The sequence below is a fragment of the Heterodontus francisci genome, chromosome 5 (genome assembly GCF_036365525.1).
Source record: "Heterodontus francisci isolate sHetFra1 chromosome 5, sHetFra1.hap1, whole genome shotgun sequence".
NCBI lineage: Eukaryota > Metazoa > Chordata > Chondrichthyes > Heterodontiformes > Heterodontidae > Heterodontus > Heterodontus francisci.
Window position 1 is genome coordinate 162,569,321 of NC_090375.1, and position 23,693 is coordinate 162,593,013.

At 43.6% G+C, this 23,693-nt stretch overlaps 1 protein-coding gene across 2 annotated transcripts in view; it reads left to right on the forward strand.

The window, feature by feature from the left end:
* The window catches only part of lrp12 (low density lipoprotein receptor-related protein 12), a 64,998-nt gene that overhangs the window by 26,342 nt on the left and 14,963 nt on the right, over positions 1 to 23,693 (forward strand). For both annotated transcript variants that reach the window (XM_068032300.1, XM_068032299.1), the window contains 2 exons: positions 2,854 to 3,955; positions 22,967 to 23,099. In XM_068032300.1, the coding sequence (XP_067888401.1) occupies positions 2,854 to 3,955; positions 22,967 to 23,099 (1,235 nt within the window). The remainder of the gene's footprint in view (positions 1 to 2,853; positions 3,956 to 22,966; positions 23,100 to 23,693) is intronic.

Consider the following 23,693-nt stretch of genomic DNA (forward strand, 5'->3'; position numbering starts at 1 on the left):
AAAAGTTTCTTCCTATCTACCCTATCTATGCCCCTCATAATTTTGTATACCTCATTCATGTCCCTCCTCAGCCTTCTCTGCTCTAAGGAAAACAACCAAGTTTTTCTTCATAGCTGAAATGCTCCAGCCCAGGCAACATCCTGGTGAATCTCCTCTGCACCCTCTCCAGTACAATCACATCCTTCCTATAATTTGGCGATCAGAACTGTACACAGTACTCCAGCTGTGACCTAACCAGGGTTTAAAAAAGCTCCCTCATAACTTCCCTGTTATTATATTTTGTGCCTTGGCTAATAAAGGCAAATATCCCAAATGCCTTCCTAACCACCTTATCTACCTGTGCTGCTGCCTTCAGTGATCTATGGACAAGTACACCAAGGTCCCTCTGACCCTCTGTACTTCCTAGGGTCCTACCATCCATCGTATATTCCCTTGCCTTGTTAGTCACCCAAAATGCATCACCTCACACTTCTCAGGATTAAATTCCACTTGCCACTGCTCTGCCCATCTCACCAGCCCATCTATATCGTCCTGTAATCTAAGGCTTTCCTCCTCACTATTTATGACACCACCAATTTTTGTGTCATCTGCAAACTTACTGATCATACCACCTATATTCACATCTAAATCATTAATGTACACACAAACAGCAAGGGTTCCAGCACAGATCCCTGCGGTACACCACTGGTCCCAGGCTTCCAATCGCAAAAACAACCCTGGACTATCATCCTCTGCCTCCTGCCACTAAGTCAATTTTCAGTCCAATTTGCCAAATTACCCTGGATCCCATGGGCTCTTTCCTTCTTGACCAATCTCCCATGCGGGACCTTATCAAAATACCTTACTGAAGTCCATGTAGACTACATTAACTGCTTTACCCTCATCTACACACCTAGTTACTTCCTCGAAAAATTCAATCAAATTTGTTAGACATGATCTCCCTCTGACAAAGCTATGCTGACTATCCCTGATTAATCCCTAAAATAAAAGCAAAATACTGCAGATGCTGGAAATCTGAAATAAAAACAAGAAATGCTGGAAATACTCAGCAGGTCTGGCAGCATCTATGGAGAGAGAAGCGGAGTTAATAATTCAGGCCAGTGACCTCTCCACAGATGCTGCCAGACCTGCTGAGTATTTCCAGCATTTCTTGATTAATCCCTGCCTCTCCCAAGTGGAGTTTAATCCTGTCCCTCAGAATTTTTTCCTGTGGTCTGCCAACCACTGATGTTTCATTGGCCTGTAATTACCTGGTTTATCTCTCCTACCCTTCTTGAATAATGGTACCATGTTTGCTGTCCTCCAGTCCTATGGCCAGAGAGAATTTGAAAATTTGTGTCAGAGCCCCTGCAATCTCCTCCCTTGCCTCACATAGCAAGCTGGGATACATCTCATCTGGGCCTGGAGATTTATCCACTTTTAAGCCCGCTAAAACTGCTAATACCTCCTCCCTTTCAATGCTAATTTGTTCAAGTATAGCACAATCCCCCTCTCTGATCTCTACACCTACATCGTCCTTCTCCATAGTGAACACAGATGAAAACTAATACTTAAAACCTCATCTACGTCCTCCGGCTCCACATACACATTGCCACTTTGGTCCCTGATGGGCCCTGCTCTTTACCTGGTTATCCTCTTGCCCTTAATATACTTATAAAATGCCTTGGGATTTCCTTTACCTTGCTTGCCAGTGTTTTTTCATACCCCCTCTTCGCTCTCCTAATTACTTTTTTAAGTACTCCCCCCCCCCCCCCCCCCCCGCACATTCTATTCTCCTCTAGGGCCTCCGCTGTTTTCAGCCCTCTGATCTGCCATATATGGATCATATATCATATCGGATTAACATACAGATTAGTTGTACTCATTCTTGAAGGTCAGTTTGGTGTAGGGTGTAATTAAAAGTTCAAAAATACATCAAGGGTTAAAACCTTTCCCCACTCCCATGTTGCACAACCCGTTATACACTCAATACTGGCCTAATAAAATTTCTGTTCACCGCTGAGATTTCTAAGAAACGTCGCCTGTTTTGTTTTCTTTGTTTTGTTGCTGTCACTGAGATTTTAAAAAGTAGCTGAACTGTAGACCTGTAGCTCTGAGGACTTGCAGTATTTTTTGCAGCACATTATGGCATGCGTTGACTTTCTTCTCCACACTTATCCTATCTGGGGTTATGACCTGATGGGGAAAAAAGTGAGGAAGTCTCCAAAGGGCCATTCTTGTGCACCCTCTAGCTGCTAGTAAGCAGTTGCATTGATAATGACCACAAAGCAGCAATCTGTCTCGCCCCCTTGGATGCAGAAGATACATGGCATGGGAGGAAAAAGCTGTGCTTGTGCCCTCACAGAAAAGTGAAGACGCCTGCCATCAGAAAATTTAAAAAGTGAAAGCAAAGCAACAATCTTGTCTTGAATCAATGCCTTTAACTTATGCAGTTTTCATTTCAGCCAGTGGTGGGTTTTGCATTGATGCTTTATTGGGAAAGAATTGGAAAGAAATTTTCTAGGTTGGCCCATTCTCTATATACCCCCCACCCCCACCTTAAATATCATCTCCTTGGTGCCAGCAACTATACTGAACTGGAGGCATAAAGTGCATTTTGAACGGTGAAAGGAAGTTAGTCATTCCAAAGGAGGCATGTAACAGCACTGTAAGTATTTGTAGTAATGTGTTAAGCTGAAAGTTTGGCCCTGTGTATATTTTCTGCTGAGCAATTCTTCTGAAAAGATTAAGACACAAGAAAGCATGTTTAAGTGAAAAGATTCATTTTGAAGTTTATGCTTCTTCAGTTTGAGGCAACTGCTTGAATAAATGCTACTTTTCAAATAGTGTCTTATAAGTATATTTTCCTTTCAGGACGATCTGAGGAGGCAGGCTGTGACTGGGACCAGTTCCACTGCACTAATGGAAAATGTATCCCTGATATTTGGAAATGCAACGCCATGGATGAATGTGGAGACAATTCCGATGAAGAGCTATGTGAGCGGTTAATGCCCCCGACTGCCTTTCCATTTCAGCCTTGTACCTATGACCAGTTTCAGTGTCTCTCGCGTTATACTGCAGCTTATACATGCTTACCTGAGGCCTTGCGATGTGATGGAAATATTGATTGCCTTGATTTGGAAGATGAAATAGACTGTGATGCTCCTAGCTGTGGGGAATGGCTGAGAAACTTTTATGGCACATTTAGTTCTCCAAATTATCCTGCATTTTATCCACCTGGGAGCAACTGCACATGGCTGATAGATACTGGAGACCGACGCAAAATCATTTTGCGTATCATTGACTTTAAGCTGGATGGCACTGGCTATGGGGATTATGTCAAAGTGTATGATGGCCTGGAGGAAAATTCTCATAAGTTGCTACGTGTCCTGACGTCCTTTGATTCCCGGCCACCAATCACGATCATCTCTTCTTCTGGACAGGTGCGGGTACATTTTTATGCTGACAAAGTAAATGCAGCCAGAGGTTTTAATGCTACCTACCAAGTTGCAGGGTTTTGCCTTCCATGGGAGATCCCTTGTGGAGGTAATTGGGGCTGCTATACTGAACAACAGCGCTGTGACGGTTATTGGCACTGCCCAAACGGACGAGATGAGCGCAATTGCAGCTCGTGCCAGAAGGATGAGTTCCCCTGTTCTCGCAATGGTGTATGCTACCCTCTGACTGACCGTTGCAACTATCAGAACCATTGTCCGAATGGCTCGGATGAGAAGAACTGTTTCTTTTGCCAGCCTGGTAACTTTCACTGCAAGAACAATCGTTGTGTGTTTGAGAGCTGGGTGTGTGATGCACAGGATGACTGTGGTGATGGCAGTGATGAGGAGAATTGTCCTGTGATTGTACCCACCAGGGTGATAACTGCGGCAGTCATTGGAAGTCTAATCTGTGGACTACTGCTTGTGATTGCACTGGGATGTACCTGCAAACTATACTCTCTGAGAATGTTTGAACGCAGGTGAGTGCTGTGTGTGAATATGAAGTATGGTACAATATTAATGATTTCTGTAAAAATTGAAGTAGAGTCCTCGCATTTCAAAACCCAGATATTTTTTATGTCAGGCTTTCCCCAACAATCTTGAGTAAAATCAGGCTCATTTATAGCATGGAAGGAGGCCATTCGGCCTATCGTGTTCGCACCAACCGACAGGTCGCCATCTAATCCTACTTTCTAGCTCTTGGTCCATAGCCTTGTAGATTAGGGCACTCCAAGTACATGTCCAAATACTCATTAAATGTTATGAGGGCTTTTTTTCTCTACCATCCTTTCAGGCAGTGAGTTCCAGATTGCTACCACTCTCTGGGTGAAAGAAAATTTCCACTCAAAGTCTCTGTGAACCTTTGTCCTCTTACCCAAAATCTGTGCACCTGGTTATGAACCCCTCAACCAAGGGGAATGGGGCCTTCCTATCCACTCTATCTGGACCCCTCATAATTTTATACACTTCCATTAGGTCTCCCCTCAGCCCCCTCTGTTCCAAAGAAACCAACCTTAGTCTATCCAGTCTTTCCTCTTAACTAAAATTCTCCAGTCCAGGCAACATCCTCGTAAATCTCCTCTGCACTCTCTTTAGTGCAATAGTGCAGTGTTTAGAACTGTATGCAGTATACCCCAGCTGTGGCCTAATTAGTGTTTTCTACAGTTCCAGCATAACCTTTCAGCTCTTATCTTCTATGCCTCGGCTAACCAACACAAGTATCCTGTTTGCCTTCTTGACAATCTTATCTACCTGTCCAGACACCTTCAAGGATCTGTAGACATGCACTCCAAGGTCCCTCTGTTCCTCCACACTTCTTAGTATCCTACCATTTATTGTGTATTCCCTTACTTTCCCCAAATGCATTACCTCACAATTTTCCAGATTGAACTCCATTTGCCACTGTTCCGCCCACCTGACTTGTCTATTGATATCGTCCTGCAGTATACAGCTTTCTTCTTCATTATCAACCACATGACCAATTTTTGTATCATCTGCCAACTTCTTAATCATACTCCCTTATATTCAAGCCCAAATCCTTGATATATACTACAAAAAGCAAGGGACCTAGTTATGAGCCGGACAGAACCCCATTAGAAACAGCCTTCCATTCATAAAAACACCCATTGACCCATTACCCTTTGCTTCCTGCATCTGAGCCAATTTTGGATCTAACTTAAATAAAAGAAAAATATTGCAGATGCTGGAAATCTGAAATAAAAACAAGAAATGCTGGAAATACTCAGCAGGTCTGGCAGCATCTGTGGAGCCATCTCTCCACAGATGCTGCCAGTTCTGCTGAGTATTTCCAGCATTTCTTGTTTTTATTTGGATCTAACTTGCCGCTTTGTTTTGGATCCCATGGGCTTTTACTTTCGTGACCAGTCTACCATGTGAGACCACCATGATAAAATCTATGTAGACGACATCAAGTGCACTACCCTCATTGGCCCTCTTTGACACCTACGCAAAAAATTCAATCATGCTGGTCGGACATGACCTTCCCTTAACAAATCATGTCTTCCTAAACGAAGATATATCCTGTCCCTCAGAATCTTTTCCAATAATTTTCCCACCATGGAGGTTAGGCTGGCTGGTCTGTAGTTACTTTGTCTGTCTCTTTTTCTCTTTTTAAACAGTGATGCAATGTTAGCTGCCCTCCAGTACTCTGACACCATACCTGCATCCAGAGAGGATTGGAAAATGATGGTCAGAGCCTCCACTATTTCTTCTTTTGCTTCTCTTGACAGCCTACGATGCATTTCATCCAGACCTCTCACTATGTTAATTTCATCTAATATTTCACACTCCTCCCTGATTGCAATGTCTGTATCGTCCCTCTCTTTCATGAAAACAGACGCTATGTATCATTAAGAACCACACCAACATCCTCCACTAATGGTCCCTATTCTTACTTTAGTTATCCTCTTGTTCTTTATGTATTTATATCTTTGGGTTTTCCTTGCTTTTACTTGCCAGTTTTTTTTCATGCCCTCTCTTTGTTTTCAACATTTCCTTTTTAATTTTGCCACTACACCTTTTATACTCCTCTAGGTTTTCTGCAGTAATGAGCTCAGTACCTGTCATATACTTCCCTTTTTTTCTTTATCCTCTTCTTTAAGCCCCTTGACATCCAGGGGCAGTGGATCTGGTGTTTACCCTCTTTCTTTGAGGATACATACTTGCTCTGAACCCTCACTGTCTCTTCCTTGAATGCCTCTCACTGATCCGGTACTGATTTACTTTCAAGTAGCTGTTTCCAGTCCACTTTAGCTAAACCATATCTCAGCTTTGTAAAATGAGCTTTTCCCTAATTGAGAACTTTTATTTCCTGGTCTATCTTTGTCCTTTTCCATAACCATCCTAAATCTAACTAAAATATGATTACTTCCATCAAAGTGCTTCCCAATAGATACCCTTTCCACGTCCCCAGCTGCATTCCCTAAACCTAGTATTGTGCTTGTATTGAGGTGAGGAGTAAAGATTTTTCTGTGTGCTCTTTTCTAAATGTTTTGGTGGTATTATCAAGTTGAAGTTTGGTATAGCTGCACAAGAATTGGAAGAGAGGAAAAATAAGGAAGGAAGTCACTCTGGTATCCCGATAAAACAGAATTGGTTTTGGGCCTTATCTTGGCCAAATGATGATGTTTAATGTGCAGGGACAATGAAGCCAGGAGGGGTCTTTTTGATTGGATGCAAAATCCAGCAAGAATATCAATATACTTGTTAGATTAATAAATATTTTCATGCAAAAACCTTTGAGCATGCTATTCCCATTATAATTGTTACAATCCTAATTTTGCAATGTCAGTGTTTACATAATATCAGTTGGCAGCCAGTCAACACTGCAGTTAATAATTAATGGGAAGAAACTGTGTGATGGAAATAGTAACATAAATATTGATTCATACTGAGCTTTTCCATTTCATATGTAATGCATGGTAGCTTGGTCTGGGTTGTAATCCTAAAAGATATAACACTTCTTAAAAGATATATGATATTGCATTACTCTTGAACACCCCCCCCCACTCCACTGACCCCCCTCATTTTTCAAGTTGACCTACAAGGCCATCCCTTTCCTAAAGCTGAGGTATTTCTGGTCAGAAATCAACCACTTGAAAATATGTATTCATTATTCTTAAGGATGTATAGTTTTATGGCCATTGCACTTGTGCTGCAGAAGGGAACTGTTCAATAAGAGCTGTGTCTATAATACTTTTTTATAGTAAGTCAGTAATTTATAGCTTTATGTTTCCATTTTTAATATTCTCAAAATGTAAGATTAGTGCAGTTTTCACTTTCAGACGCAGATCAGGGTCGACTAATGCAGGATCTACTAAGGCCGCTTCCCCCAACTCTTTTTCTGGTACATTGATGATTGTATCGGTGTCATTCCTGCTCTCACCCCAAACTGAAAAACTTCTTCAACTTAACTCCCAATTTCCACCCTTCTCTCATCTTTACATGGTCCTTCTCTCATCTTTACATGGTCCATCTCCAACACTTCCCTTCCCTTCCTCGACATCTCTGTCTCCATCTCTGGGGATAGACTGTCCACTGTTATTCCTAATAAGTCCACCGATTCCCACAGCTACCTCAAATACTCTTCCTCTCACCCTGCTTCCTGTACGGACTCCATTCCGTTCTCCCACTTTCTCCATCCCCGACGCATCTGCTCTGATCATGCAACCTTCCACAACAGCACTTCTGATATGTCTTCCTTTTTCCTCAAATGAGGATTCCTCCCCACTGTGGTTGACAGGGCCCTCAACCATGTCCAGCCCATTTTCCGTACTTCTGCCCTCATCCCTTGCCCTCCCTCCCAGAACTGCGACAGGGTTTACCTTGTCCTCACTTACCACCCCACCAGCTTCCATATCCAAAGGATCATCATCCGCCATTTCCGCCACCTCCAGCATGATGCCACTACCAAACGCATCTTCCCCTCCCCTCCACACTCAGCATTCCGAAGGGATCATTCCCTTCATGGCACCTTGGTCCACTCCTTCATTGCCCCGACACCTCGCACCCTTCCCACGGCACCATCCCATGCAATCGTAGGAGGGATAATACCTGTCCTTTAACCTCTTCTCTCCTCGCTATCCAAGGCCCCAAACACTCCTTTCAGGTGACGCAGCAATTTACTTGTACTTCTTTCAATTTAGTATACTGTATTCGCTGCTCACAATGGGGGCTCCTCTACACTGGGGAGACAAAACGCAGATTGGGTGCATGCTTTGCGGAGCACCTTCACCCAGCCTGAAAGCATGACCCCGAACTTTCAGTTACTTGCCATTTCGAACACAACCCTGCTCTCACACCCACATTTCCGTCCTTGGCTTGCTGCAGTGTTCCAGTGAACATCAAAGCAAGCTCGAGGAACAGCACCTCATTTTCAAATTAGGCACTCTACAGCCTTCTGGACTGAACATTGAGTTCAATAATTTCAGAGCATGACTGGCCCTATTTTTATTATTATTTTTTTAAATTTTTTTTTTTACCAGGTGCCTGCCTTAAACTGGGTTTTCATGTTTGTGCTTTTGGCTAGGGCTGTTGGTTATTCTGTTATTAACACTCTCTCTGCACTAATGCTTTGTCTTTCAACACACCATTAGCACACGCTCTTTGCCTTTGCCCTATAACCTCCTTGTCAGTTAATATCTCAGGACAGAAGGCCATCACACACCTCTTTCTGCACCGCTCCCCCCCCCATCCCCGCTTTATTTGCTTAAAACCTATTAGATTTCTAACCTGTGCCAGTTCTGATGAAAGGTCACAGACCTGAAACGTTAACTCTGCTTCTCTGTCCACAGATGCTGTCTGACCGACTGAGTATTTCCAGCACTTTCTGTTTTTATATCAGATTTCCCAGCATCCGCAGTATTTTGCTTTTATTATCGACTAATCTATGTTCAGGTATACCACAATCCAGTGGCAGAGCAAAATGCCCTCTTTTCTATTCCCGATAACAAATTTTAATCCCAAGTGGGGAGTGGCATTGCTAATCAGGGATAGTATCACAGCTGCAGAAAGGGAGGTCGTCGAGGAGGGTTTGTCTACTGAGTCATTATGGGTGGAAGTCAGAAACAGGAAAGGAGCAGTCACTTTATTGGGAGTTTTCGATAGACCCCCCAATAGCAACAGAGACATGGAGGAACAGATTGGGAGGCAGATTTTGGAAAGGTGCAGAAGTAACAGGGTTGTTGTCATGGGTGACTTCAACTTCCCTAATATTGATTGGAACTTCCTTAGTGCAAATAGTTTGGATGGAGCAGTTTTTGTCAGGTGTGTCCAGGAAGGTTTCCTGACTCAATATGTAGATAGGCCAACTAGAGGGGAGGCTATGTTGGATTTGGTGCTTGGCAACGAACCAGGCCAGGTGGCAGATCTCTCGGTGGGAGAGCATTTCTGTGATAGTGATCACAACTCCCTGACCTTTACTATAGTCATGGAGAGGGACAGGAGCAGACGGGATGGGAAAATATTTAATTGGGGGAGGGGAAATTACAATGCTATTAGGCAGGAACTGGGGAGCATAAAATGGGAACAGATGTTCTCAGGGAAATGCACGACAGAAATGTGGAGGTTGTTTAGAGAGCAATTGCTGCGACTGCTGGATAGGTTTGTCCCGATGAGGCAAGGAAGGGATGGTAGGGTGAAGGAACTTTGGATGACAAGAGATGTGGAACAGCTAGTCAAGAGGAAGAAGGAAGCTTACTTAAGGTTGAGGAAGCAAGGATCAGACAGGGCTCTAGAGGGTTACAAGGTAGCCAGGAAGGAACTGAAGAATGGACTTAGGAGAGCTAGAAGGGGACATGAAAAAGTCTTGGCGGATAGGATTAAGGAAAATCCCAAGGCGTTCTACACTTATGTGAGGAACAAGAGGATGGCTAGAGTGAGGGTAGGGCCGATCAGGGATAGTGGAGGGAACTTGTGCCTGGAGTCGGAGGAGGTAGGGGAGGTCCTAAATGAATACTTTGCTTCAGTATTCACTGGTGAGAGGGACCTGGTTGTTTGTGAGGATAGCGTGAAACAGGCTGATATGCTCGAACAGGTTGATGTTAAGAGGGAGGATGTGCTGGAAATTTTGAAAGACATGAGGACAGATAAGTCCCCGGGGCCAGACGGGATATACCCAAGGATATTACGGGAAGCGAGGGAAGAGATTGCCGCGCCTTTGGCGATGATCTTTGCATCCTCACTGTCCACTGGAGTAGTACCAGATGATTGGAGGGTGGCAAATGTTATTCCCTTGTTCAAGAAAGGGAATAGGGATAACCCTGGGAATTATAGACCAGTCAGTCTTACGTCGGTAGTGAGCAAATTATTGGAGAGGATTCTGAGAGACAGGATTTATGATTATTTGGAAAGGCATAGTTTGATTAGAGACAGTCAGCATGGCTTTGTGAGGGGCAGGTCATGCCTCACAAGCCTTATTGAATTCTTTGAAGATGTGACCAAACACGTTGATGAAGGAAGAGCAGTGGATGTGGTGTATATGGATTTTAGCAAGGCGTTTGATAAGGTTCCCCATGGTAGGCTCATTCAGAAAGTAAGGAGGCATGGGATACAGGGGAGGTTGGCTGTCTGAATACAGAATTGGCTGGCCCATAGAAGACAGAGGGTGGTAGTAGATGGAAAGTATTCAGCCTGGAGCTCGGTGACCAGTGATGTTCCTCAGGGATCTGTTCTGGGACCTCTGCTCTTTGTGATTTTTATAAATGACTTGGATGAGGAAGTGGAAGGCTGGGTTAGCAAGTTTGCCGATGACACAAAGGTTGCTGGAGTTGTGGATAGTGTGGAAGGCTGTTGTAGGTTGCAACGGGACATTGACAGGATGCAGAGCTGGGCTGAGAAGTGGCAGATAGAGTTCAACCTGGAAAAGTGTGAAGTGATTCATTTTGGAAGATCAAATTTGAATGCAGAATACAGGCTTAAAGACAGGATTCTTGGTAGTGTGGAGGAACAGAGGGATCTTTGGGTCCATGTCCATAGATCGCTCAAAGTTGCCACCCAAGTTGATAGGGTTGTTAAGAAAGCGTATGGTGTGTTGGCTTTCATTAACAGGGGGATTGAGTTTAAGAGCCACGAGGTTATGCTGCAGCTCTATAAGGCCCTGGTTAGACCACACTTGGAATATTGTGTTCAGTTCTGGTCGCCTCATTATAGGAAGGATGTGGAAGCTTTAGAGAGGGTGCAGAGGAGATTTACCAGGATGCTGCCTGGACTGGAGGGCATGTCTTATGAAGAAAGGTTGAGGGAGCTAGGGCTTTTCTCATTGGAGCGAAGAAGGATGAGAGGTGACTTGATAGAGGGGTACAAGATGATGAGAGGCATAGATAGAGTGGATAGCCAGAGACTTTTTCCCAGGGTGGAAAGGGCTATCACCAGGGGGCATAATTTTAAGGTGATTGGAGGAAGGTTTCGGGAAGATGTCAGAGGTAGGTTCTTTACACAGAGAGTGGTGGGTGCGTGGAATGCACTGCCAGTGGTGGTAGTAGAAGCAGATACATTAGGGACATTTAAGCGACTCTTGGATAGGTACATGGATGATAGTAGTATGAAGGGTGTGTAGGTAGTTTGATCCTAGAGTAGGTTAAAGGTTCGGCACAACATCGTGGGCCGAAGGGCCTGTACTGTGCTGTACTGTTCTATGTTCAATCTTAGAGTAACAATGATCATTGTATGTTCACAATGGTTACCCTCAAGTTTTCTCAATTTGAGATTGCTCATCTGTACTAAATCATGGGTGCCATTATCCCGTCGATTAGTAATACCTTAGGAGTTTGGAATGAAGAACCAGCAAGTTTAAGAATGGAATAAAGATAAAGGTGGATGCCTATGCTTAGTAAAGCGAGGGCTCCTTAACCCAGAACTTGTCAAGGCTAGTTGAGTTTCCGTGTCGCTTTGTTCAGATAATCTGCAGCTCATTGTATTCCAAAAATAATTATAATCCACTCACCTGGGAAGTTGTAATCACAAGTGCTTTCCTTAGTCTCAACCTGAATGTGGGGTGTTGTACAGCGTAATCTTTTTACTATAATAAAAGCAAAATACTGCGGATGCTGGAAATCTGAAACAAAAACAAGAAATGCTGGATTCACTCAGCAGGTCTGGCAGCATCTGTGGAAAGAGAAGCAGAGTTAACGTTTCGGGTCAGTGACCCTTCTTCGGAAGAAGGGTCACTGACCCGAAACGTTAACTCTGCTTCTCTTTCCACAGATGCTGCCAGACCTGCTGAGTGAATCCAGTAATCTTTTTACTGTCTTGATCTTAGCTGTGAACTGCAACTTGGAATACTTGGTGAAATGTGATTGGCATGTACAATAGAGATTTCTAATGAGTGTTCATCACTTCTGATTAGTCAGTTGGATACATGGACTCTCTACTCTATCGGAAGTCATACACTTACAAATTAATTCTTGTTTATTGTGCTTTACCTTGTCAGAGTATCCAAGCACTTCACACAATGAAGTGCAGTAACTTGTGTCTTATTTTGCAACGATCAATTTGGGTAGAAAATGTTGAGTGATATGGTTGCTAATTAGTAAAGCTGGAAAATAACTGTTTAAAAGGAGATAAATAGGCATTTAATCAGTAGGAATAGCACCATTGACAGACTTGAGACTAATTACATAGAGGACAGACACACAAATTGTTACTGTAAATGTTTACATCAAAAAATCAATGAAAATACTTTAAGCATTACAATAAGGCCTCAATCAACACATTTATTCTTCCTGTAGTTTAGTCTCTACACTTCTAGAATCAGTCATAAAAATAATATAAATTTACAGCATGGAAGGAGGCCATTCTGTCGATCGTGTCTGTGCTGGCCGACAAGTTAGCATCCAGCCTAATCCCGCTTTTCCAGCTCTTGGTCCATAGCCTTCTGGATTACGTCACTTCAAGTGCATATCCTCGTGCTTTTTAAATGTTATGAGGGTTTCTGCTTCACCGCCCTTTCAGACAGTGAGTTCCCCCACCACTCTCTGGGTGAAAAAACTTTCCACTCGAATTCACTCTACACCTCCTACCTTTTACCCTACATCTATGCCCTTTGTTATGGACCCCTCAGCCAAGGGGAATAGGGCCTTCCTATCCACTCTATCTGGACCTCTCATAATTTTACAGTTCAATTACATCTCTATTCCAAAGAAAACAACCCTAGCATATCCATTCTTTCCTCATAACTGAAATTCTCCAGTCCAGGCAACATCCTCGTAAACCACCTCTGTATCCTCTTTAGTGCAATCACATCCTTCCTGTAATGTGTGACCAGAACTGTACGCAGTACTCCAGCTGTGACCTAACCAGGGTTTATACAGTTGCAGTTCTTATGTTCTATGCCTCGGCCAATAAAGGCAAGTATCCTGTATTTATTGCTGCTTTTTTATTCCTTCATGGGATGTGAGCATCACTTGCATGGTCAGCAGTTGTTGCACATCCTTAGTTGTCCTTGAGTAGGTGATGGTGAGCTGCCTTCTTGAACTGCTACAGTCCTTGGGATGTAGATACACCCACAGTGCCATTAGGGATGAAGTTCCAGGTTTGACCCAGCGACAGTGAAGGAATGACAATATAGTTCCAAGTCCGGGTGGTGTATGGCTTGGAGGGGAATTTGCCAGTGGTACAGGTCACGGGTGTGGAATCTGCTGTCGAAGGAGGCTTGTTGAGTTACTGCAGTGCATCTTATTTATGATGCACACTGCTGCCACTGTGTGCTGGTGGTTGAGGGAGTAAATGTTTAAAGTGCTGGATGGGGTGCTGATCAAGCTTTGTCCTGGATGGTGTCAAGCTTCTTGAGTATTGTTGGAGCCTCAGTTGTCTAGGCAAATGGAGAGTATTCCATCACACTGCTGACTTGTGCCCTGTAGATGGTGGACGGACTTTGGGGAGTCAGAAGATGAGTTAGTCGCCACAGAATTCTCAGCTCTGATCTGCTGTTGTAACCATAGTATTTATGTGGCTGCTCCAGTTATGTTTCTAGTGAGTGATAATCCCCAGGATATTGATGGTGGTGGATTCAACGTTGGGTAATGTCACTGAATCTCAAGGGGAGATGGTTAGAGTCTCTGTCTCTTACAAAATCAAATACGGCGGATGCTGGAAATCTGAAACGGAAACAGAAAATGCTGGAAATACTCAGCAGGTCAGGCAGCATCTGTGGAGAAAGAAACAATTAATGAATCAGGTCATGACCTTTCATCAGCCAATTTGATTCACTCCACGTGATATCAAGAAATAGCGGATGAAAGGTCATGACCTGATTCATTAACTCTATTTCTTTCTCCATAGAGTCTCTCTCTTGTTGGAGATGGTCATTACCTGGCACTTGTGTGGCGCGAATGTTACTTGCCACATATCAGCCCAAGCCTGAATGTTGCCCAGGTCTTGCTGCATGTGGGCAGGGACTGTTTCAGTATCTGAGGAGTCGTGGATGGTACTGAACACTTTACAATCATCAGCGAACATCCCCACTTCTGACCTTATGATAGAGAGAAGGTCATTGATGAAGCAGCTGAAGATGGTTGGATACAGGACACTATCCTGAGGAACTCTTGCAATGATCTGGGCTTAGATGTTTAGCCTCCTACAACCGCAATCATCTCCCTTTGTACTAGGTTTGACTACAAACAGTAGAGTATTCCCTCTGATTCCTATTGACTTCAATTTTGCTCGAGCTCCTTGATGCCTCACTGTGTCAAATGCTGCCTTGACGTCACAGGCAGTCACCTCTTGAATTCCACTCTGTTACCCATGTTTGGACCATGACTCTAATGAGATCTGGAGCCGAGTGGCCCTGGCGGAACCCAAACTGAGCATCAGTGGGTAGGTTATTGCTGTATACGTGCTGCTCAATAGAACTGTTGATGCCTTCCATCACTTTGCTGATGATCAAGAGTAGATGGGGTAACAATTGGCCAGATTGGATTTTTCTCTGCTTGTTTTTGGACAGGAAATACCTGAGCAATTTTCCACATAGTCAGGTAGATGCCAGTGTTGTAGTTGTACTGGAGCAGCTTGGCTAGGGACGCAGCTAGTTTTGGAACACAGTTCTTCACTACTATTGTTGGGACGTTGCCTTTGCAGAATCCAGTGCCTTCAGCTGTTCTTGATAACGTGGAGTGAATTGAATTGGCTGAAGACTGGCATCTGTGATGCTGGGGACCTCAGGAGGAGGCTGAGATGGATCATCCACTTGGCACTTCTGGTTGAAGATTGTTGAAATTGCTTCAGTCTTGTCTTTTGCACTGATGTGCTGGGCTACCCCATCATTGAGGATGGGGATATTTGTGGAGCCTTCTCCTCCTGTTAGTTGTTTAATTGTCCACCACCATTCCCGGCTGGATGTGGCAGGACTGCAGAGCTTTGATCTGATCCATTGGTTGTGGGATTGCTTTGTCTACAGCGTGCTGCTTCCACTGTTTAGCATACGTGTAGTCCTGTGTTGTAGCTTCACTAGGTTAGCACCTCATTTTTATTAGTGCCTGGTGCTGCTCCTAGCATGCTGTCCTGCAATCCTCATTGAACTAGGGTTGATCCCTTGGCTTGATGATGTTGGTAGAGTGAGGGATATGCCAGGCCATGGGGTTACAGATTGTGGATCATTACAATTCTGCTGATGCTCCACAGCGCCTCATGAATGCTCAGTTTTGATCTGCCAGATCTGTTCTGAAGCTATCCCATTTAGCAGAATGGTAGTGCCACACAGCACGATGGACGCTATCCTCATTGGACTTGTTTCCACTAGGACTGGGCGATGGTCATTCCTACCAATACTGTCACGGACAGATGTATCTGTGACACGTAGGTTGGTGAGGGCAAGGTCAAGCAGGTTTTTCTCCCTCTTGTTAGTTCCCTTACCACGTGCCGCAGGCCCAGTCTGGCAGATATGTCCTTCAGGAGTCAGCCAGCTCAGTCAGTAGTCTTGCCACTGAGCCACTCTTGGTAATGGATATTGAAGTTCCCATCCAGAGTGTACTCTGTGCCCTTGCTACCCTCGGTGCTTATTCCAAGTGGGGTTCAACATAGAGGAGTATTGATTTACTAGCCAAGGGAGGGCAGTAGTTGGTAATCAGGAGGAGGTGTCTTTGCCCATGTTTGACCTGATGCCATGAGACTTCATGGAGTCCGGAGTCAATGTTGAGGACTCCCAGGGCAACGCCCTCCTGACTGTGTACCACTGTGCAGCCACCTCTGATGGGTCTGACCTGCTAGTGGGATAGGACATACCCAGGGATGATGGTGGAGGAATCTAGGACATTATAAGGTACAATTCAGTGAGTGTATTTATGTCAGGCTATTCCTTGACTAGTCTGTGGGAGAGTGCTCCCAATTTTGGCACAAGTCCCCAGATTCTGGTAAGGAGCACTTTGCAGAGTTCGCTGGGCAGGCTGTCTGCTGGCTTTTCCTTTGCCTTAGGCCGATGCTGGGTGGTCCATTCAGTTTTATTTTTCAACTTTTCTGGAGCAGTTTGGTACAACTGATAGGCTTGCTAGGCCATTTTGGAGCGCCTTAGAGAGTCAACCACATTGTGGGGCTGGATTTGCATGCCGGCCAGGCCGGGTCAGGACGGCAGATTTCCTTCCCTAAAGGACATTAGTGAACCACATGGATTTTTACAACAATCTGGTAGTTTCATGGTCACCATTAATGAGATGAGATTTTAATTCCAGATTTAGTATTTAATTGAATTAAAATGACAAAAGCTGCTGTGTTTGGAATTTGAACTCAGCTCATTAGTCATAGCTTCTGATTACTAGTTCAGTAACATTACCACTATGCCACCATCCCCACTGTATGCCTTCTAGGCCACCCTGTCTATCTGTCCAAACACCTTTGGGGCTCTGTGGACACACACTCCAAGCTTCCTCTGTTCCTCTACACTTCTCGGTACCCTACATTTTATTGTGTATTCCCTTGCCTTGTTAGCCTTCCCCAAATGAATTACCTCACAATTCTCTGATTGAATTCCACTTGCCACTGTTCCACCCACCTGACTAATCCATTCCTGCAGTCTGTAACTTTCTTCTTCATTATCAACCACACGGCCAATTTTTTTGTCGTCTGCCAACTTCTTAATCATACCTCCTACATCTAAGTCCAATTTTTTTAAATTTTTCCGTGTAATGTGGACATAGCTGGCAAAGCCAGCAATTGTTTCCCATCCCTAATTGCCCTTGGCAACTGAGTGGCTTTCTTGGCCATTTCACAGGGAAGGTAAGAGTCAACCACATTGGTCTGGGTCTGGAGTCACATGTAGGCCAGACCAGTAGGGCATCAGATTTCTTTCCTAAGGGGCATTAGTGAACCAGCTGAATTTTTACCGACAGTCTATTATGGCACCACTACTGAGACTAGCTTTCAATTCCAGATTTTTATTTACTAATTGAATTTAAATTTGACCAGATGTTGCGGTGGGATTTGAACCCATGTCCCCAGGACATTAGTCTCGGCCTGTGGATTACTCATTCAGCGACATTACCACTATGCCATCGTCTCCCCATAATCATTGCTAAAAACACAAAAAGCAGGGAATCTAGTGCTGAGCCCTGTGAACTCCCACTGAAAACAGCCTTCCAGTCACAGAAGTACTCATCAGCGGTAACCCTATGCTTCCTGCCTTTGAGCCAATTTTGGATCCAGCCTGTCACTTTGTCTTGGATCCCATTGGCTTTTACTTTCGTGACTATTCTACCGTTTGGGACCTTATCAAAAGTCTTGTTAAAAACCATGTACACTGCATCAAATGCGCAACCCTCATTGACGTTCCTTGTTACACACTACTAGGAGTGTAGTATAGACCCCCAAATAGTGAAAGGGAGATAGAAGAACAAATATGTAGGCAAATTTCCAGTGCAAAAACAAAAGGGCAATGATAGTTGGGGATTTCAACTACCCCAATCTCAATTGGGATACAAATAGTGTGAAGGGCACAAGATTCTTGAACTGCATTCAAGAGAACTTTTTTAGCCAGCACGTAGCAAGACCAATGAGAGGGGGTGCAATTCTAGATTTAGTCTTGGATAATGAAGCTGGGCAAGGGTATGAAGTAGCAGTGGGTGACCATTTTGGAGATAGTGACCATAATACAGTTAGACTTAGCATTATTATGGAAAAGGACAAAGATAAAACAGGAGTAAAAGTTCTAAGTTAGGGAGAGGCAAATTTTACGAAGCTGAGAAGTGATCTGGCAAAAGTGGACTATTGGATACAGCTACTTGAAGGAAAATCAGTGGCAAACCAGTGGGAGACATTCAAAAGCGAGATTCTGCAGGCACAGTGTAGACATGTCCCAACAAAGAAAAAGGGTGGTACTGCCAAATCTAGAGCCCTTTGGTTATCTAGAAGCTTACAGGGAAAGATGAAGCAGAAAAAGAAAGCTTATGACAGTCTCAAAAAGCTTAATACTTTAGAAAGCCTCGAGGAGTATAGAAAATGCGGAGGCGAAGTAAAAAAGGATATTAGGAAAGCAAAGAGAGTACATGAGAAAATATTGGCAGGTAAAATCAAGGAAAACCCAAAGATGTTTTATCAGTACATTAAGAGCAAGAGGATAACTAAGGAAAGAGTAGGGCCTATCAGAGATGTGCAAGGGAACTAATGCGTGGATGCAGAAGATATGGGCAGGGTTCTTAATGAGTTTTTTGTCTCTGTCTTCACAAAGGAGAGGGTTGATGAAGACATTGTAGTTAAAGAGGAGGACTGTGAAATATTAGATACGATAAGCATAATGAGAGAGGAAGTACTAGAGTGTCTGACCTCCTTGAAGGTGGATAAATCACCAGGGCACAATTATTGTATGGAGTAAAAGGATTACAAATATGTAGCTCCTCACTCAAATTCTCCACCAGTCTCACTCAGTGTCTTCTTATAAGTGCTCAAGTAAGACTCCAGTTATAACCCTTCACCTGCATATTGTTAGACTGAGGTGGGAAGAGTGCACTGTTAATTCAGTCTCCCTTCTCCACGGCTCACAGCATATCAATAAATTTTCCCACTTACTGAAAACAACCAATTCGCTACTCAGTTTGTCCCCAAAATAAAGCACACCAACCAGCTTTATTTGATCAACAGCAAGGTTAACAATTTATTATAAAACCAAGTCTTGACCAATAATGAAGTAAATTTATATACGAATTGAGATATTAAAGCTCCTTATGTCCCTAGCCCTCATGCACACACACATACATCCAAAAACCGGTTAACTGGGAACAAAAAGGATTGTTGGTTTACAGCTGTTTCCTAAGAAGGAAAGGAATAATAAAATAACTTAGTTTGTCATGATCTGGATGGAAGATATTCGGTTACGTGAGGTGTCCCAAAGTTGAATAGTTGGATGCCACTCGAAATCTTTCTAGGCAAGGTTGATGAACAGTCTGTGATGGGTAGGCGTTCAAGGAAATTTAATTGCAGCAGTCTTCACATAGGTCTTCCTTTGGGGGTGTAGCAACAGGTGTCAGTTTTCTGTTACACATTTGATGCAAAAGTCCTTTTTAAAGAGACAGGATTTCTGCAAGCATTCGGGGTTTCTTAAAAATGCAAAATTACCACTCTTGATGCAGGGATTCTTCATAGAGGGGTAACACTTTTTCTGGCTCTTCTGATCTCCAGGCAGGTCTGAATCAAATTGCAGAATGCCCGCTTTTTGTCCAAACTCGCTGGCTTTTTAAAGTTCAAAACTGAAATTGAAACATCTCTCCCTTGTCACTCTAAAAGTAGCTCTGAGGTCAAACCCTTTACTGGTTTCCTTGAAATTGCCTGCTTTCCTGTCCTTGTTTACAAGTTTAGCCCCTGCTGAACTTCCTTTCAAAACATCCACAGAGTTCAGCTTTTGTTGAACTTTCTTTCAAAACATCCATAAAGTTCAGGTGTCTCAATGTCCACTGAAATCCTTTTTCAGTTTTTTTAAACACACAGACTCCTAAGTTTTTAATACAAAAACAAAATCCTTGTAACAATATAATTAAACAGTTGACACACAATTAATAGATTGACACAGGATAAATCATCATTTAGAAAGACATGGATTAATCCAGCACAAATTTGTTAAGGGAAGGTCATGTCTGACTAACATTGTATTTTTTGAGGAGATAACAAGGCGGGCCGAAGAGGTTAGTGCATTTGATGTTATCAACGTGGATTTTAGCAAGGATTTTGATAAGGTCCCACATGGCAGACTAGGCACAAAAGTAAAAGCACATGGGATCAGAGGCAAAGTGGCAAGTTAGATCCAAAATGGACTCAGAGGCAGGAACAAAGGGTAATGGGTCGATGCGTGTTTTTATGACTGCAAGGCTGTTTCAAGTGGGGTTCTGTACTAGGTCCCCTGCGTTTTGTGGTATATATCAAAGATTTGGACTTGAATGCGGGGAGTATGATTAAGAAGTTGAATGATACAAAAATTGGCCGTGTGGTTGATAATGAAGAATAAGGCTGTATATTGCAGGAAGATATTAATGGACTAGTCAGTTGGGTGGAACAGTGGCAAATGGAGTTCAATCCGGAGAAGTGTGAGGTAATGCATTTGGGGAAGGTTAACAAAATAAGGGAATACACAATAAGTGGCAGGATACTGAGAAATGTGGAGGAACAGTGGGACCTTGAGATGCATGTCTACAGATCCTGAAGGTGGTTGGACAGGTAGGTAAGGTTATCAAGAAGGCAAACGGGATACTTGCCTTTATTAGCTGAGGCATAGAATATAAGAGCTAGGAGGTTATGCTGGAACTGTATAAAACTCTAGTTCGGCCACAGCTGGAGTACTGCAGGCAGGTCTGGTCACTGCACTATAGGAAAGATGTGATTGCACTAGAGAGGGTTCAGAGGAATTTTACAAGGATGTTGCCTGGACTGGAGAAATTTAGTTATGAGGAAAGATTGGATAGGCTAGGGTTGGTTTCTTTGGAACAGACAGTGCTGAGGGGCGACCGAATGAAAGTGTATCAAATTATGAGGAACTGAGATAGAGTAGTTAGGAAGGTCCCATTCTCCTTGGTTGAGGGATCCATAACCCGTAGCATAGATTTAGGGTAAGAGGTAGGAGGTTTGGAAGGGATTTGAGGGGGAAATTTTTCACCCAGAGGGTGGTGGAGGCAGAAACCTTCATAACATTTAAGAAGTACTTGGATATGCACTTGAAGTGCTGTAACCTAAAAGGCTATGGGCCAAGAGCTGGAAAGTGGAATTTGGCTCGATGGCTCCTTCTCAGCCAGTATGGACACAATGGGCTGAATTGCTTCTTTCCATGCAGTAAACCCCAATGATTTTATGGACTGGATTTTACATTGGGCGGATGGGAGCTGGCCATCGACGTAAAAGTTGGTGGTGGACCCGCTTCCGCCTCGCCTGGGCATCCGTTCCATATTTTATGGGTCCCCAGGCTTTAAATGTTCTGAGGCGGGACTTCCACCTACTTGAGGGAGGAAGTCCCGCCTCAAAGAGCTGCCGGCCAATCAGTGGGGAAGCAGAGGAAGACATGGAGCCGGGATTTAAAGTGAATTTTGGTTGCTTCGGTCGGGCCCTGGCGAGGCAAGGATGGTCGTTTGGGGGGGAAGTGGGAAGTGTTAGGCCCTGGGGGTAGTTGGGGAAACGGGGGTGGGCCTCCATCGGGCACCTGCTTTTCCCAGGCAGCTGTTCCTGGCTCCAGGACGCCCGCTTGTCACGTGTAGAATTCGCATGGAGGTGGGCGAAGGCCCTTAAGTGGCCGTTAAGTGGCAATTTTAGGGCCTTGTTTGGCATGGGGCTGGCGGCCCATTTTTCGCCCCCCGCCCGCCCACCCTACATAAAGGGGGTCGGAGGCAGGAGTGGGTTGAGAAAGCCTCCCAGAGCTTCCAGCTTCATTTTATACCACTGCCCCCGCCACCATCTGGCTCGTTGGGGTGGCATAAAATTCCGGCCTATGTTTCTATAATTCCACTACAGACCTGCATAAATTATTTTTTTAAATTCAGTTCATTTGTGGTATTTATAGGAATATATAAATAAATACATTTTAAAGAATTGGCACAGACAAAATAAATAGCTGCCTTCTGTGTTGTATGATTCTCTACTTTTTCTAAGATTGGAGGGTAATTCTGTGATGTTGCACTTGCAGAGAACATTGGTTATTATTCTCATGTTGTCTCCAATCTGTGCTCCCTTGAAGAGTGGCATCTTCACTGGAATGTGAATATTATTCTGTGGTGACCTCTGGAATCTAGATTTTTGCCCCTCTTTTTCCCTTCCCTCTCTCCTATTAAAGGATGGATCTTAATGAAGTTTGCCAGTCACAAGGTGCTGGATTTCCACCCTCTCGATAGGTCTCCTACTTGATGTCAGATAGCAAAATAGGTATGAGGCAGTAAGTAGGAGGAAATCTGCTTGCACCTATGGATTTTGCGTAAATTTTATGTGACATAAGTAACCATTCAGTCCAGTCTCTGCTTCATATTTAAGAAATACCATCCCTGGCTCCTCTCTTGCCACTGTCCACTGCATTTGCAAACAAACTATGAGCAGGAAGTAGAGTTTTTTTGTTAACTTAAAAGGCATTGCCCTGTGCAGAAGAATTCCATTTATAGATACACACTTATGTCTTCCGATGATTGTTTAAAAAGCTCTGTGCAGATTTGTGCAGGTATTTTTGAAGAAAATGTAGATGGTGATGTACAAATTGTATAAACTTCATGGTGCCCTTTAGAGTGAAAGAAGGTAATTCTGGATGCAAATTATTGTGATAGCGCTGGAGACTCTATACCATGCAATGTTGTTCCAAAAGCAACAAGACAATACACGAAGAACTACAGAGTGCTGTTCTATTAGCAGTTGTGTGCTTAAAAAGTAAAATAATCCTCCGGTTTAGCTTTGATGAATTTGAATTAAATATCTCTAACTCAGTAACTTGTCTCATTTGAGCTGTGCAAAAGGAAATGGATCAATATCAGTAACTGCTACTATGTTTGTGCCAGTATTAGGAGAACTCAGTTGTTTTCTTCCTTGTTGATAAGGTCTTTTGAAACTCATTTATCAAGAGTTGAAGCTGAACTACTGCGAAGGGAGGCCCCTCCATCCTATGGTCAGTTAATTGCACAAGGCTTGATTCCCCCAGTGGAGGATTTCCCTGTTTGCTCATCAAATCAGGTAATGGCTTACAGACACACTCCTACTACAAGCTGTTATTTCAGATATCTTTTTGTATAAATAAAATTCTAAGCCTGCAAATGCCTCCTTTGGTACAATTCTAATGAAATGAATTATGATCTTGCCTGTAAACCAGTTAGAGTCTGTTTGAGTACAAACTCATGATTATAATCAGCTGTGTAACTGAACAGAACTGGAATTGGCTGTGCCATTCCTCTTCTGGAACCATAGTTACCTAACCATTGGGTATTCAGCTGCAGTTTTGTTTTTCATTAGCTTTTTTTCTGATGGTTGTTCTATGGTTTTCCATACCAGCTGTCAGGACCAAATATAGAGACCAGGTCAAACAGGATTAGAAGTCGGGGGATAATTGCACCAAGCGAGAGGGGCTGAGAAGGTAGAAGGATGTCAGGTCCCAGAAAATCAGGGCAGTGATTCAGTTACATGAGGGGTAGGAGAGCATAGAACTGACATGGTAGTTACTCAATGACTGATGCATGGTTCTGCCAGCATACTGTAGTTACTTACCTGGGAGGAATGGGGATGCCCCCCAGCACAGTGAAGTTTACACAGTGGGTGAGAAGGGGGAATCAT